Source organism: Marmota monax, unplaced genomic scaffold (genome assembly GCF_021218885.2).
Source record: "Marmota monax isolate L192 unplaced genomic scaffold, Marmota_monax_Labrador192_F-V1.1 WCK01_AAM20220418_F8-fsc00142, whole genome shotgun sequence".
NCBI classification, from domain to species: domain Eukaryota; kingdom Metazoa; phylum Chordata; class Mammalia; order Rodentia; family Sciuridae; genus Marmota; species Marmota monax.
Window position 1 is genome coordinate 1105530 of NW_026692025.1, and position 17580 is coordinate 1123109.

The following is a 17580-nucleotide window of genomic DNA, read 5'->3' on the forward strand; positions in this document are numbered from 1 at the left end:
TTATAAGAGGTTTGATCTAATCAGTGAATTAATACCCTTATAGAGATTAACTGAGTAATAACTGAAGGCCAGTAGTGTGTGGCTGGAGAAGGTGGGGCATTGAGGGTGTTACTTTGGGTATATATTTTGTATCTGACAAGTGGAGACTCTCTCTCCCCCCCTCCCTTTCCCTCTCTCCCTCTCCTGGTCTTTCCCTCTCCGTGGTGCCATCTCCCCAGCTGCTTTTCTTCTGCCATGATGTTCTGCCTCATTTTGAGTCCTGAAGAATGGAGCTGGCTGAATGTGGGCTGAGACCTCTGAAATCATGAACCTCCCAAATATATTCCAAGACAAGCATAAAGTAAAAGAATTCATGACTACTAAGCTTGCACTAGAGAAAATACTTAAAGAAATAATACATACAGAAGAAATCAAAATTAAACCCTAGAGTTCACAAATGGACAAATCTCATTTGAACAGTAGCTAAGCAAATAAAAAACAGAACCAAATCAAACATCAGAAATAAATCAAAATGGCAGAAATTAATAAATATCTCTCTATATAATAACACTGAGTGCAAACAGAATCAACTCTCCAATTAAAAGCCAGGGCTAGGGTTGTGGCTCAGGTGGTAGAGTGCTTGCCTATCATGCATGAGGCACTAGGTTCAATCCCCAGCACCACATAAAAATTGAACAAATAAAATAAAGATATTGTGTCCACCTACAACTAAAAAAATTTAAAAAAAAATAAGCCAACATAACAGGTTAAAACTCAAGACCCCACTTTATGTTGTTTGCAAGAGACTCGCCTTACAAGCAAAGACAGTCACACGTTGAAAATGAAAGGATGAAAATTTATATACCATGCAAATGGAGCCAAAAAAATCAGTAATAACTACTCTCATATCTGAAAAAGCAGACTTCAAGCTAAAATTAATCAGAAGAGACAGAAAAGATAATTTCATATTGGTAGAGGGAACAACCCAACAAGGAAATATAATGATAGTAAATATTTAAGCCCAAGATATTGGCTCACTAATTACATAAAACAGACATAACTCAAAGACTCAAATGTATCCTAGTACAATAATACTGGGTAATTTCAACACACCTCTGTCACCAATAGATAGGTCATCCAGACATAAATTCAGTAAAGATTCTTCAGACCTAAAAAATATTATAAATCAAATGAACTTAACAGGCATCTATGGAATATTTCATTCAACAACAGCCAAATAAACTTTCTTTTCAGCTGCTCATGGAACCTTCTCCAAAATACATCATATTTCAGGCCAAAAAGCATCTCTTAACATATACAAAATATTGATATAATTCTGTGTACTTTATCTTATCATAATGGATGAAATTAGAAATCAACACCACAAAAACCCTACAGAAACTATACAAACACATAGAGAATGAGCAATATACTTTTTAGTGATAAATGGGTGATAGAGGAAATCAAGGGATAAATTTTAAAATATCTTAGAATCAAATGAGAAGAATGATAGAACATACCAGATATGAAGATTATTCTAAGAGAAAACTTTATTGATATGAATGCCTACATAATAAAATCAGAAAGATCCCAAATAAAAAACTTAATATATTAATCAGCATTAAAAGAGAATAAAATTATGGCATTTGTAGATAAATGGATGGAATTGGAGAATATCATGCTAAGCGAAGTAAGCCAACCCCAAAAAAACAAAGGCCAAATGTTCTCTCTGATAAGTGGATGCTGACCCATAATGGGGGGGGGTGCAGGGGGAAAACGGAGGAACTTTGGGCAAAGGTGAGGAAGGAGAGGAGAGGGGGCATGGGGGCAGGAAAGATGGTGGAATGAGATAGACTTTATATATATATATATATATATATATATATATATATATATATATATATATATATGACTGCACATATGGTGTGACACTACATTGTGTACAATCAGAGAAATGAAAAGTTGTGTTGCAATTGTATACAATGAATCAAAATGCATTCTGTTGTCTTATATACCTAATTAAAATAAACTGATTTTAAAAAAAAAACTAGTGATGCAACACAAGACCCTTGAGAAACAGAACAAACCAATTCCAAAACCAATAGAAATAAGAAAATATTACTATCAGAGCTAAAAATCAATGAAATAGAGAATTTAAAAAGATGAATGAAATAAAGAGTTGGTTTCTTGAAAAGATGAAAAAAAATTATAAGTTCTTAACCAAAGTAACTAAAAGAAAAAGAAAGAAGACCCAAAATAATAAAATCAGAAATGTAAAAGGAGAAATCACCACAGACATCACAGAAATCCAGAGGATCATTGTGCCTTTTTTGAAAACTTATTGTCTAATAAGTTGAAAAGCCTAGAAGAACTTGATACATTTCTAGACACATAAAACCTGCCAAAACTTAATCAAGAAGTAGAAAATGTAAACAGATCAATAATCAGCAATGAAACAAAAGCAGTGATAGAAAGCCTTCCAATAAAGAAAAGTCCAAGATCAGATGGATTCTCAGATGAAATCTACCAGACTTTTAAAGAAGAACTATTGCCAATGTTCCTCAAATTATTCCATGAAGTAGAAAGGAATGGAACACTTGGAATTTCATTTTTTGAAGCCAGTATCACCCTAATATCAATAAAGGAAAGAAAACTACACACCAATATCCCTGATGAATATAGATGCAAAAACCCTAGATAAGATATTAGCAAATTGTATTCAACAACATAATAAGAAGATTGTATATCATAACCAGTTGGTTTTATCCCTAGGATGCAAGTATGGTCTAACCTACACAAATCAATAAATGTAATTCATCACATAAAAAGAATTAAGGACAAAAATCACTTAGTTATCTCAATAGATGCAGAGAAAAACTTTAACAAAATCAACACTCATTTATGACAAAACACTGAAGAAACTAGGGATAAATACTCTTTATGATTAAAGATTATATATGAAAAACCCAAAGTCAACTTCATAGTAAATGGAGAAAAACTGAAAGCATTTCCTGTAAAATCTGGGACAAGACAAGGATGTCCATTGTCACCATTCCTATTTAATATAGTGCTAGAAATTCTATTCAGAGCAATTAGGCAAGAGAAGGAAATAAAAGGGATAAATAGGAAAGGAATAATTCAAATTATCACTGTTTACAAATGATATTATCCTATACTTAGAAGATCAAAAAAATTCCACCAAAACACTGCTAGAGCTAGTAAACAAATCTGGCAAAGGAGCATCTAACAAAATCAACATACAAAAATCAATATTTTCCTATATACCAACAATGAATCTGCTGAGGAAAAAATCAGGAAAACAATTCCATTCACAATAGCCTCAAAAAAAATCCCTAGGACTAAATCTAACCAAGGAGGTGAAAGACCTCTACAATGAAAACAGAACACTGAAGAAAGAAATTGAAGAAGACCTCAGAAGATGAAAAGACTTCCCATGTTCATGGACAGGCAGAATTAATATTGTTAAAATGGCCGTACTACCAAAAGCAATATACAGATTCAACACAAAGCCTATCCAAAGAACAATGACATTCTTCAGATAACTAGCAAAAAGGTCTCCTAAAATTCATTTGGAAGAATAAAAGACCCAGAATAACCAAAGCAATACTGAGCTAAGACAGCCATGCTGGAGGCATCACAATAACTGACTTTAAGTGATACTACAGAGCTATAGTAAGAACACTGCATGGTACTGCCATAAAAACAGATACATAGACCAGTGGTACAGAACAGAAGACAAACCCACACAGAAACCGTCATCTGATCCTTGACAAAGGTGCCAAAAACATACACTGGAGAAAAGACAGCCTTTTAACAAATGGTGCTGGGAAAACTGGTTAGCCAGATGTTGAAGAATGAGACTAGACACTTACCTCTCACCCTGCATAAAAAAATCAACTCAAAGTGGATCACAGACCTAGGAATTAGACCACAAACTATGCAACTCCTTGAAGAAAATGTAGCGTCCACAGTCCAGCACAGGCAATGGCTTTCTCAACAGAACCCCCTATATCTCAGGAAATTATGCCAACAGTTAATAAATGGGCGACATCAAATTAAAAAGCTTCTGCACAGCAAAGGAAACAATTAGGGAAAAGAGAGAACCTACAGAATGGGAGTAAGTCTTTGCTAGCTACTCATCTGATAGCAAATTAATATCCAGAATATATAAAGAACTCAAAAAACTTAATACCAAAAATCAAATAACCTAATTAATAAATGGAAGAATGAATTAAACAGACACTTCTCAAAAGACAAAATACAAGTGGTCAATAAATATATGAAAAAAATGTTCAACATCATTAGAAATTATGGAAATGCAAATTGAAACTACACTGAGATTTCATCTCACACCAGTCAGAATGGCAGCCATCGAGGATACAAATAATAATAAATCCTAGAAAGTATGTGGAGAAAAAGGAACCCCTTTACACTGTTGGTCGGATTGTAAGTTAGTACAACCACTATGGAAATCCATATGAATATTTCAAAAGACTAGGCATGGAACCACCATTGGACCCAGCTATGCTATTCCTTGTTATTTATCCTGAAGAATTAAAGTCATAATACTATAGTGATACATGCATATCCATGTTTATGTAGGCATAATTCACAATGGCCAAACTATAGAACCAGCATAGATGTCCATCAACAAATGAATGGATAAAAAATTTGGTATATATACACAATGGAGTTTTATTCAGCAATAAGGAAGAATTAAAATATGTCATTTGTAGGAAAATGGATGGAAGTAGAGACCATTATGTTAGGTGTTAAGTAAAATAATTCCAACTCAGAAGGTCAAGGTTCATGTATTTTCTCATATGTGAAAGCTAGAAAGGAGAAAGGAAAATAAAGGTAAAGGGGGAATCTCATGAAAATCGAAGGGAGATAAGTAGAGGAAAGATATCAGGGGGAGGGAGAGAAGATATACTGTGGAATGATATTATCCAAATTATATTGTTATACTGTGTGCATGTACAAATATGTAACAACAAATTCTACCTTTATGTACACCTATAATGCACCAATAAAAATATGGAAAACATTTAGAAAGAAGAAATGGGAAGTTGCATACCCTCAAATATCTCCCCTAAAATGTTTATTAATTACTCGAGGAGATGGAGTTTTATTTTCTTTCCTTTAAGGCTGAGCTAGATGTAGTTACTCCCTTCTAAGAGTTTATTGAAAGAGAAAATAGTAACTTTTTAATAGAGAAATTTGACAGTCAAATGATCAAAGATAACTTCACCAGTGATAGACTATGTTGATATTATGTTCCCCTGAAATATGATGAAAAGAGGATTTTTCCCTTTGTAACAGTCTTCCCAAAATTCCATAATCCAAATTTAGTCATGTGAAAAACATTTGACAAAGACAAATTAATGCCTGGTCAGTGCTCTTCAAAAGTGTCAAGAGGCTGAGGGTGTAGCTCAGTTATAGAGTACTTGTCTAGCATGTATGATGTCCTGGGTTCCATCCCCAACACCACAAGAAAAGCACCAAAGTCATGAAAGACCAGGCAAGAACAAGAAACTGACACAGAGAAGACTAAGGAGACATGTCCTTTTTGTTTGTTTTTAATAGTGCATTGCAGATATACATAACAGTGGGGTTGATTTTGACATAGTCAAACAAGCATGGAATATAATTTGCTCCATTTCAGTCCCTATAATTTCCTCTTTCCCTCCCCTCTTTCTCTCCCTGTTCCCTTTCCTCTACTCTATGGGCCTTTCTTCTATTTATATATTGTTTCTTAATTAGTGCTTTATAAATATACATAAAGGTGAAATTTGCAGTGGTATATTTATATATGTACATAGGATAGTTTGGTCAATTTCATTCCAGCATTTTTCCCTTTTCTTGTCCCTCCTCTCTCCCCCCTGTATCCCTTTCTCCTACTCCACTAACGTCCCTTCTATTTTCATGGGTGAGTCCTTTATTTTGTTCTACTAATGCATATGAAAGAAAGCATTCCATACTTGACTGTCTAAGTCCAGCTTATTTCACATAGCATGATGTTCTCAAGTTCCATCTGTTTATCAGCAAATGCCATAATTTCATTCTTTTCATAGGTGAGTAGAACTTCATTGTGTATATATACCATGTTTTCTTTATCATTCACCTGTTGATAGATACCTGCCCTGGTTTCACAGCTTAGCTATTGTGAGTTGTGCTGCTATAAACATAGATGGGGCTGTATCACTATACTATTCTGATTTTAGTTCTTTTGGATAAATATCAAGTAGTCAGATAGCTGGGTTGTATGGTTGCTCTATTCCTAATCTAAAAGCCTTTAACAAGCACTCATTCGTGTTAAAAACACTGGAGAAACTAGGAATAGAAGGAACTTACCTCAACATTTTAAAGGCTATAAATGACAAACCCAAGGCCAGAGTCATACGGAATGGAGCAAAACTGAAGACAATGCCTCTAAAATCTCAAACAGGACAAGGATGTTCACTCTCACCATTCCAAATCAATATAGTTCTTGAAACTGTAGCCAGAGCAACAAGACAAGAGATGGGAATAAAAGGAATACAAATAGGAAAAGAAGTCAAATTATGTGTTTGCTGATGACATGAAGACCCAAAAAGTTCCACCAGAGGACTTGTAGAGCTGACAAAAAATTCAGCAAAAATATCAAGATGTAAGATCAACATTTATAAATCAATAACTTTCCTATACTCCAACAGTGAATATGCTGATAATGAAATCAGGAAAACTATTTCATTCACAATAACCTCAAAAAATACCTGGGAATTAATATAACCTAGAAGGTGAAAGACCTCTACAATGAAAACTATTAGAATACTGAAGAAAGAAATTGAAGAAGACCTCAGAAGATGGAAAAATCTTCTAAGTTTTTGGTTGGACAGAATTAATATCATGAAAATGGCCATGCTACCAAAAGCATTCTACAGATTCAATGCAATCCCCATCAAAATACCAATGATATTCTTCCCAGAATTAGAAAAGAAGTCCTAAAACTCACTTGGAAGAATAAAAGACCCAGAATAGCCAAAGCAATTCTAAGCTGAAACAGCAATGATGAAGGCATCACAATACATGACTTCAAATTATACTAGAGAGCTATAGTAAAAAAAAAATTGCATGGTACTGACAACAAAATAGATATGAAGACCAACAGAAGGCACAGAGACAGACCTACATACTTAAAGTCATCTGATGCTTGACAAAGGAGCCAAAAATATAGTTGGAGAAAAGGTAGACTTTTCAACAAATGATGCTGGGAAAACTGGATATCCACATGTATACAAGAATGAATCAATCTCTCTCTCTCTATATATATATATATTTTTTTCTCTCTCATCCTGTACAAAAGTAAACTTGAAGTGAATCTGATACTTGAGAAGACCAGAAATCTTGCAACTGCTAGAAGAAAGCATAGAGATAACACTCCAATAACAAGACCCTAAAGCTCAAGAAATAAAATCAATAATCAATAAGTGGGACAGCCATCAAATTAAAAAGCTTCTGCACAGCAAAGAAATAATTAAGAGCATAAGAGAGACCCTGACAGAGAATGGGAGAAAACCTTTGCCAGCTTCTCCTGTGACAAGAAACTAATATCCAGAAATATAAAGAGCTCAAAAAGATTAACACCAAAAAAAAAACTTAATCAATAAGTGGGAAAAAAACTAAACAGAAGAAGAAACATAATAACCAACAAGTATGTGAAAAAATGTTCAACATTCCTACCTATCAGGGAAATGCAAATCAAAACTGCATTAAGATTTCATCTCACTCCAGTTCAGTGTGGCAATTATTAAGAACATGAATATTAATTAATTCTGGAGAGGATGTGGGGGAAAAGGTATACTCATACATTGTTGATGGGATAGCAAATTAGTTCAACTGCTTTGGAAAGCAGGTTGGAGGTTCCTCAAAAAACTAAGAATGGAACCACCACACAACCCAGCTATCCCACTCCTCAGTATTTATCCAGAACTAAAATCAGCACAGTATACTGATCTAGCTACATCAGTGTTTATAGGAACACAACTCACAAAAGCCAAGTTTGAGAACCATCCTAGGTGTCCATCAACAGATGAATGGATAAAGAGAGTGATATAGATAGATAGATAGATAGATAGATAGACAGACAGACAATGGAGTTTTACTCATCCATAAAAAGAATGAAATTTTCTCATTTGCCAGTAAATGGATGGATCTGGAGAACATCATGATAAGTAAAATAAACCAGACTCAGAAAGTCATGGATCAAATGTTTTCTCTCATATGGGGAAGCTAGAGCAAAATAAGGGGGGAAAGGAGATCAGATATCATAAAAATAGAGGGAAGGTCACTAGAGTCAAAAGGAGACAGGGGGAGGGAAAAGGGACAGAAAAGCAGAAGAAATGCAAAATAAATGTGATACAATTATGCCATGTATGTATAAATATACCACAGTTAATTCATATATATAATTCCTTTTTATGTATATTCATATATATGTATATATTTGTATTTATCCAATTAATAATAAATTAGTAGAAGTAAGACTAGTAGAGTAGAAGAAGGAGAATAGGGAGAAGGAGAAGGGAGAGAAGGGGAGGAACTGGAGCCTGAAATGGAGTAAATTATATCCCATGCATGTATGATTATGTAAAAACAAACCCAACTATCATGTACAATAATACAAGCAAAAAGTATATATGTAGGGGCTGAAGTTGGGACTCAGTGGTAGAGCACTTGCCTAGCATGTGTGAGGTACTGGGTTTTATTCTCAGCACTGCATATAAATAAATGAATAAATAAAGATCCATCAACATATATTTATATTATTTATTTAAAAGTATATATATGTATGTATGTCAGTGGAACTGCAAATTAATAGAGCTTAATTTTTAAATTGAGTTAACTAGAGTGAGATTCAGATTGTGAATGATCTTGCTGGTGAACATCACAACAGACCATAGGATTGTGGAGTTGGTATGAACCCTCTCTACTTGGTAATTCATTTCTGGAAGATCAGCCTGAAGTTTACCTTTTTCAGTTTTCTCCATGATCATATGAGCTTACTTAATATCACTCTCAATAAAACTTCTTTTTTCCCAAAGTAGCTAAAATACATATTTTTTCCTCTGCAACTAAACGCAATCTTCACAGAAATTATGGTTCTTTACTTTCCTATTTTTCTTTAGTTACTTCACTACCATGATTGAAATGTGTTGTGTTACTCATGGTTTCTTCTGCAAAGTGGGTTTGGGTTACCAATTTTCAATTCTTCATGATTGCTTTTAAATTTTTATAGATGATTCTACATTCATTTGTGTTTTCCATAATTTTTTTCAAAACAAAATAGAAAATATAAGGTTTCTGGCCATAACCCCTGATATTTCTTTTGCTTCATTATTCTCATTCTCCTTGTCCTTTGTTCTCATCTAGATATCTTTTTGAAACTGGCAACATGATTGCTGTAACCCTAGACTTTGAATCACAAGTCCTCAACCCCAAATCAATCTGACCGTATTACCATATGTTCTCTCATTCTTGCTCATAAGAGGTTGACACAGTGAAAAATTTGAAGCCTCCAATCTAATGTGAATATTCCATGCTGCCCTCACTACACTCAGTTCTTTTTCTCTCCTGTGCCCAGGCAGTGTGAATAGATGGCCCACTTAGAAGCAGTTCCTTGTATTTGTATATTACATTCCCACTTACAAATCAAATACCCAGAAGTCTAACAGTATGTCTGCATGCTATAAGGGGATATTTATTGCCTAACAACAGAGTAGACAACTGAAAAGATTCACAATCATCCAGTGCCCATGCTATCCAGAGCCACCAGCTCTGTCCACATCCCAGAATGGTGGGATCAGCTACATACTTGGAGTTTTCATTCATGGACATATGTGTCTACCACTGGTAAAGCTACCAGCCTCTTTGCTCACACCCAAGCATGGCCTAACCCTCTGTAGTAGATTACAATGTTTTTCCCAGTTCTGAGTGTGTGTGTGTGCATGTGTGTGTGTGTCGTGTGTGTGTGTGTGTGTGTGTGTGTTGAGAGCCACAGCCGAAGGGGCCCCAGCAAACTTCCAGCTGCCGGCTGATGATTGGCTCACAGCGGCCCCAGCAACATCTAGCTGATTGGCTCCTCTGCAGTGATGCTCATTGGGCTGTTTCCCTGCCCTTTCAGACCACGGAGCTGCTCATTGGGGGACTTTTTTGGCTCCGCCCACGTGACCCAGCCAATCGGCCTCAAGAGCAGGAGGATTGTGGGAGGGGGAGAGAAGCTTGTGGGGGAGAGAGAGGCTTGTGGAAAGCCGGTGGTGGCAGTTGAGGCTCTGAGGGTTTTTCCTGAGAGGCTGTTTTGTTTGGCGTGTGTGGTTCTAAAAATAAAGTTAGTTTCTTTTGACAAGTGGCTCCTGATTGTGCCCAGCCAGACTGCGGCATGTGTGTGTGGTTGGAAATAAACCAAGGGGTGCTCTGCCACTGAGCTACATCCTCAGCCCTTTTTATATATAGCAGTTTATACTTTATGTCACTGAATCCTTGTTCTTAGGCCAGGCATGGTGACACACACCTGTGATCTCAGTGTCTTAGGAAGCTGAGGCAGGAGGATTGCAGGTTTAAAGCCAGCCTCTACGACTTGGCAAGGCCCTGAGCAACTTAGTGAGACCCTGTATCTAAATAAAATATTTTAAAAGGGGATGGTGTTGCTCAGTGGTTCAGAACCCCTGGGTTCAATTCCAGGTAACAAAATTTTTTTAAAAATAAAAATAAATCCTTGTTCTTGTGTGTTATTCAGATGCTTTGCAAGCCCTTTTTCATTTTGGAAGTGTCTCTCAAAGATTCAAAGTTGCTAGGACAGCTAAAGTCCTTGAGCTATACTATAACCGCTGGGTGATAGTCTGAAAAAGCTAAGATTGATATCTTGTTCCAACATGCCATTGTGTCCTTGAGGCATCAGGATGTGGCCCTACAAGTTACTGTCCTGAGAGCAGCTTTCACATCTTTATTTCTCAGAGTGTAAATTAAGGGATTTAGCATAGGGGTCACTACTGCATAAAATATAGAGACAATTTTATCTCCATCTTGGGACTTTTGGGTTTGGGGTCTCACATAAATATATATTAGTGTCCCAAAGTAGATGGTGACCATGATCAGGTGAGAACCACATGTGGAAAAGGCTTTAAGCCTGGCCTCCTGTGGTTGGATTCTTAAGACAGCCCTGAGGATACAAAAGTAAGAGATAAGAATAAAAATTAAAGGTACTGGCATTGAAATGACAGCACATGCCATCATCATAATCTCTAGGGAAATGGTATTAGAACAGAGCGATTTAAAGATGGCTTGGACTTCACAGGAGAAGTAATTGACTGCATTATGCCCACAGAAACTGACAGGAAACAGCAAAATAGGTATAATAGTGATCAGGAGGACTGTTATCCAGGCAACCAAAGCCATTAAAATACACACTCAAGGAGACATGACTAGCTTATACCTGAGTGGGTCTGAAATAGCCACAAATCGGTTGTAAGCCATAATGGCAAGAAGGGAAAAACTCAGCCAGTGCCAAGAAGGCTCGGATAGCAAGCTGGGCAAAACAAAAGCTGTAGGAGATGGTGGGGAAGTTCTGCAATGAGTTCACCATGATCAGAGGCACAGCATTGGTGGAGAACAGAAGATCCAGCACAGACAAGTTACCAAGGAAGAAATACATTGGGTTGTGCAGCTGAGAGTTGACTCCAACCAAGAAAATGATCATACTGTTTCCTGCCAAAGTTACTATGTAGAGAAACATCAGTGCCCAAAAGAGAACACTCTGGGATGTTGGGTGCCTGGACAGCCCCATGAGAATGAATTCAGTCACTTTGGTGTGGTTTCCAATTTCCTGGTAATTCATTTCCTCTATCCACAGCTATAGGAAGGGAGAAAAAGCATAGGAATCAATTCTTTGTAAACTACCAAATTGAATAAAGCACATCAACCCTTGACACAAGCTCATTTCTGAGATTTTCAGCCCTTAGGCCTCCAGAAGCTTTAATAGACCACCCCCAATCCTCCATCAAAAAGAACACAGTATTCAAGGAAGAGAGGCTGGAGGTTACAGCAAGTTTTGTGGCCAACAAGCATCCCATGTGCTTCCACACCAAGTTAAATGAGACCTGATCACAGATAGAAAGGGACTGCCTCATCATTCAAGGACAGAAGGATAACAGTATAGTGGCACTGAGTCAAAAAGAGAGAAGGAGAAACAGACAGTTGGAAGGTCAGGATATTTAGGGGAGGGATCCTTTGCTCACCTTCCTTCAAAAAAAAATTTGGAAAACTACTCACACACAGGCATTTTTAAGCTAGTATCTGAAATTTGTCATGTTTAAATACTTGAAAAGATATGATTTCCTCTTACTGTGAATATTCATAATTTAAAATTACACCTTCATGGATATTCCTTGGAAAGACTTTGTTTACCCTTAGCAGTATGCATACCTGGGTTTGAAGAGTGGGCACTAAGAACATATATTCTGTCAAGGGCCACTGAAAGGGCTTGTTCCATGGAGAGCTCCTGGTGAAAAGGCTGCTGCCATGTCCTTCATCCCAGAACAGGCTACTCATTTTGGAAGGTGGTCACTTCTTTTTGCCATTAGGGCTAATGTTAACTTCATGCACGTATGCTTGAGTGAAAATACTGACCCTCCTCTTCCAGGGACTCCATCTGGAGGTCTAAGAGAAGTGGCTTCTTTGCATTCAAAGAACCCTGCAACATTGAGATATTGTCAATACTATTCCCAAGGAAAAGGTACCAACAAGCTCTTCACCAAGAACTCCACGGGTTGCATGTATTTCCAAAAATGTCATTCTAGCACCTCCCTGCCAGGTGTAAGATGAAATCATCAACAAATTATATCTGTGAGATGGCCTGAGCAGGTGACTTAAACCAACTCAAACACTCAGTGACAGTGGGGAGAAATTCAGACCAAGAGTCCCTTCCTGCTCTTGGCACCAAACTTTATTTTATTAAGATTAATTCTCCTTTAGGATGAGCATGATGAGCTTTTTGTAAACAACTGTCAAATCGTGAGTGCTTGCCCAAATTCAATGATTCTTTGGACAACCACAAAGTGTTCACTTACCTAAAGTATTAACTTCCAGTTCTCCTGGAGGGTGGGAAGAACTGCGGTCTCTGTTCAGAAAATGGTTTCCTTTGGACAGAGGCCAACAGACCCATCATTGGTGATGTTAAGGACCTAAGACCTGTATACATCAATAGTTAATAAATTATTTCTAATTGCTTCTTCAGAGATAAGGTGCTTCTCTCCTATTTCTGTAAAAGCAAGCAGTGAGCTAGGAAATGAATATGTGGACAGAGATGAATATTTCTTTTTTCCCAAGGGTATGAGCTAAAATTCACTCTCTTTCCATAACTATCAATGTTTCCCAACAACTTGATCCCCAGATTCTGAGTTCCTCATGGGATAGGCACAAGAGACATCTCTCTAGTCACAAGTTTGCCAAGGATATCAGAGGCTTAGGGGATACCAAGAAAGTCATCTAAATCTGAGTTAATCTGTAGCCCTCCCTTGCAACCCATTGCCTACAGTTCAGAGTTGCAGCAAAGCCAAAGTAAGTAATATGAAAGTCCAATCCTCTTGCTAGAGATAAACAAAAGCCAAGTGTAACTGGCACATCTCCTGCTAGACTCACACTCTAGAAAGAGAGAGACTTCCTAGTCACATGTCTCACAAAGTGGCTCTAGAAAGTAATCACAACAGTCCAATCTTGAGGAAACAGAAAAAAGAATCTTGGCAAGAAAGCCTCAGGAGAAACAATTAGAAGTTTATGCCAGCCATAATACTGAAGTTGTGAGTAGCCTCTGTGGGCAGCCACAGTAAATGTGGTCCCTGGTGAAGCAAACAAACTGACTCTTTGAGCCAAAGAATTATAATAACAAGTTCATGCTGCAATGTCACAGCCCAATGCAAGGGCTTTCTCCACTCCTTGTCCAAAGTTATATCTTAGGAGTACTCTTTAGACTCCTTCAGGAACCAGTGATTCTTATCTAGACACCAATATCAAACGCACTGCCATTATTTATTCTGCATATCTTCTATGTCAGGGTCTGTGCTGGCTGCTGGGAGGAAGGCAAAGTCAACAAGAGTTCAAGACTAATAAGAAACTAAACACAGACATATAAAGCAGACATTAAGAATTAAGCATTAAAGTAGGACATGGTAGTGCCTGTAATCTCAGCTCCTGAGGAGTCTGAGGTAGGAGGATCACAAATTTGAGGCTAGCCTGGCAACATAGTGAGACCTTGTCTCAAAAGAGAGACAGAGAGAATTAAGCCTTAATTAAGGCTTAGGATTAAGACACATGAAAGGAAAACTGGATGGGCTGGGGCTGGGGCTCAGTGGTAGAATGCTCGCCTAGCACGTGCGAGGCCCTGGGTTCGATCCTCAGCACCACATAAAAAAATAAAATAAAGATATTGTGTCCATCTACAACTAAAAAACATTTTAAAAAAAGGAAAACTGGAGGCAACACTTGACTGAGGGGTGCAATTGAGCTGCAGCCAGAAAGATCACCAGAGTTCCAACTTCAACTCCACCACTTCCTGGCTGTGTGATTTGGGGTGAACTATGATACTTAATCTGTCTCACCTTTACATTTTATCTCTTCGACATGGAATGAATAATAGTAATTACCCTATTTCATTGTTTATAGGAATAACTAAAAGAATATATGTATAACTAATCCACAAGTACATGTTATGGTTTCGAAATGAGGTGTCCCCCAAAAGCTCATGAATGAGACAATGCAAGAAGGTTCAGAGGAGAAATGATTGGATGATGAGAGTCTCAACCCAATCAGTGAATTAATCCCCAATAGGGATTAACTGGGTGGTAACTGTAGGTGCATAGGGTATGGCTGGAGGAGGTGGGTGTTGTGGGTGTTGGGGTGTGGCTTTAGGGTACATATATTTCATACCTGGAGAGTGGAGTATCTCTTTCCTTCCTGATCGCCATGATATGAGCTGTTTCCCTGCCACACTCTTGTACCATAATGTCCTGCCTCACCTTGAGCCCTGAGGAATGGAGCCGGCTGTCTGTGGACTAAGAGCTCTGAAACCATGAGGAGCCCTCAAATAAATCTTTTCTCCTCTACAGTTGTGCTGGTCAGGTCCTTTAGTCATAGCAGTGAAAAAGCTGACTAAAACAGCACAAGCATCCATTCAAGAAAAAGCCCAACACTGGGCTATAAGGGAGCTATAAGGGAGCTATAAGGGAGCTATGGCAATTCATACAGGATTAGTCTATCATTAGCAACAACATGCAGAGTATCAACAGTCTACACCAGTACAGTTTCTTTGTCTCTCCTTTAATGCAGTTATTTAGCCCTACCATGTTCCCCATAGATGTTTAATATAAGTAGGTGGAATAAATTCTGGGAAATATGAACTAGATCTAGTTCATATTTCCCAGAATTTATTCCACCTGCTCATTCCAGAAGTGAGAGTTCAGAGGTTAGAGAAGAAACACAGAAAAACGAAGTAGAAGAAAGATGCTGTGTGTTTAGTGTTCAACTTTGAGTAACTCATTTCCTTACTCTTAGGCTGATTTTCCATATCATTTCCCTACCTTCTGGACCTAGGATGCAACCTGGCATCAGGGCATGGTGGCAATGAGGCAGCTTTTACTAGTGAGAAAACGGCATAAGAGAAGGTGGAGAAAGGAGCCAAATAGAACAAAATCTCCATTGAATACTCCTTCTAGATATTCCCAATATCTCCCAAGTTCTCTCATGGGCCAGCAGTGCATGTAGACCGCATCCAGCAGGTGCATCTATCTCTTAATGGGTATTTGAGACACAGAAAGAAATCTAGAGGATGTTTTATAGCAGGAGGGTTTCAAATGATCCCACACCTGGACTGTCACCTGTAATTGGGAGCTATTGGTCATGTTTGTCACTATTCCAATAGAACATGCAGAAGAAATTGTCTTCAGAGAAAAAGAAGAATGAAATGGATGCAGAGTGATGAAAGACACAAAAAAGTAGAGAGTTCTGATGGTGTCTGGGTCTGGAAGCCCAGCTATAGTTCTGTCATACACTATCCCCAATCTGGTAGTCATAGAAATTCTCATGGTTTCCTGGGCTATTTGGAATTGGTTTCTGCTACTTTTGACCAATAAAATCCTAACTAGTGCATCTGTTAACTCTTCCTTAGAGAACAAGGTATTGGGAGATAAAAGGACTACAGCAGACACCATTCATTCTAGTCTTTCAGGCAAAATAAAGAGAGTCAAAAAATAGAGTCTCTGGGTTCTACTTTGCCAGCTAAGAAATCTGGTTAAATGTGAACAGCCCAGGATACTGAAAGAAGAGAAGTACTTTTAAAGACCCCTATGAACTTGTCCTGGGAAGAACTTACCATGTCTCTTCCTTGCTGGCTATGATTCATTGAATTGTGTCCACCAAAAGATCTTTCCACACCCTAACTCCTATAACCTGTGAATACAATTTTATTTGGAAACAGAATCTTTGCACATGTAATCAAATTAATATGAGATCATTATCATGGGCCCTAATCCAATATGACTGGTTGGACTATAAAAAGAGGAAAGTTAGAGATAGACTCATTCAGGGAGGCAGCCATGCAACAACAGAGATAAAGATTGGAGTGATCTGTCTAACATCTAAAAGCCAAAGAACACCAAAGAATGACAGCAACCACCAGAACCTAGGAGAAATAAGGAAGGATTGTTTTTACTATAAGCCTATGGAGAGAGTATGGCCCTTCCAATTCCTCGTTTTTGGATTTTTTTTTTCAGTGACCAAAATACCTGACCAGAAAACTTAGAGGAGGAAAAGTATTTTGGACTCACAGAGAATTGAGAGCACCACATAACATAGCTAGCAGAAAATCCTCAGAGTTTCTGGTAAGAAACAGCCGCTGTTTTCTAGTTTGCTGCTGAACCTACTTTCTCTATAACTTATATTTCACTTGTAGTTTTAGGAGAAGGCTAGGAAGAGGACTTAGATTCATATTATCAAGTCACTGTCTTGTCCAAAACTTGTAAGTACTTATTGTGCTATTGTACCAAAGTTAAAATGCCCTTATTAATTAGGATGATACAGAAGTGCTATATTTTATAGATTCAGATAAGGTAAGAGCAGTGGTGGTAACATTTTTTAATATTCATAACTCCTACGCCCCCCAAAAAAGAAAGAGAATAGAATAACAAAACCAAAAACCCAGGGCAATGTCCACCATATAACTAGATAACAAGGTATTCTCATGAATGCCAAAGGCTGGGATGGCTGGGACCAACCCTGGCACAAGCCTCTGTAGAATCTTAGCATCGGAGGAAAGGAAGCAAGGAAGCACCTGGTGGATCTAGAACTCCAATACTGACCTACCTTAAGGCAATTCTAACTATGGTTGCCACAAATAAAAGATTAGAAATGAAAAGAACCTACTGATATGTAGCTAACATTTTTAAAACACAAAGAGACTGTAATTTGTAAGCTCAACTGACAAAAAATAATAACCAGATTGTTTCATCACATTTTAACCCAATACATAGAGATGGTTTTATTGAGGAGAACGTA

At 37.6% G+C, this 17580-nt stretch overlaps 1 protein-coding gene across 1 annotated transcript in view; it reads right to left on the reverse strand.

The window, feature by feature from the left end:
- The window catches only part of LOC124098748 (olfactory receptor 13H1-like), a 32725-nt gene extending 16796 nt beyond the window's left edge, over positions 1–15929 (reverse strand). Inside the window, 3 exon segments of the mRNA XM_046453679.1 lie at positions 10957–11523; positions 11525–11887; positions 15894–15929. Coding sequence (XP_046309635.1) covers positions 10957–11523; positions 11525–11887; positions 15894–15929 — 966 coding nt within the window.
- Between the last annotated feature and the right edge of the window lie 1651 nt (positions 15930–17580).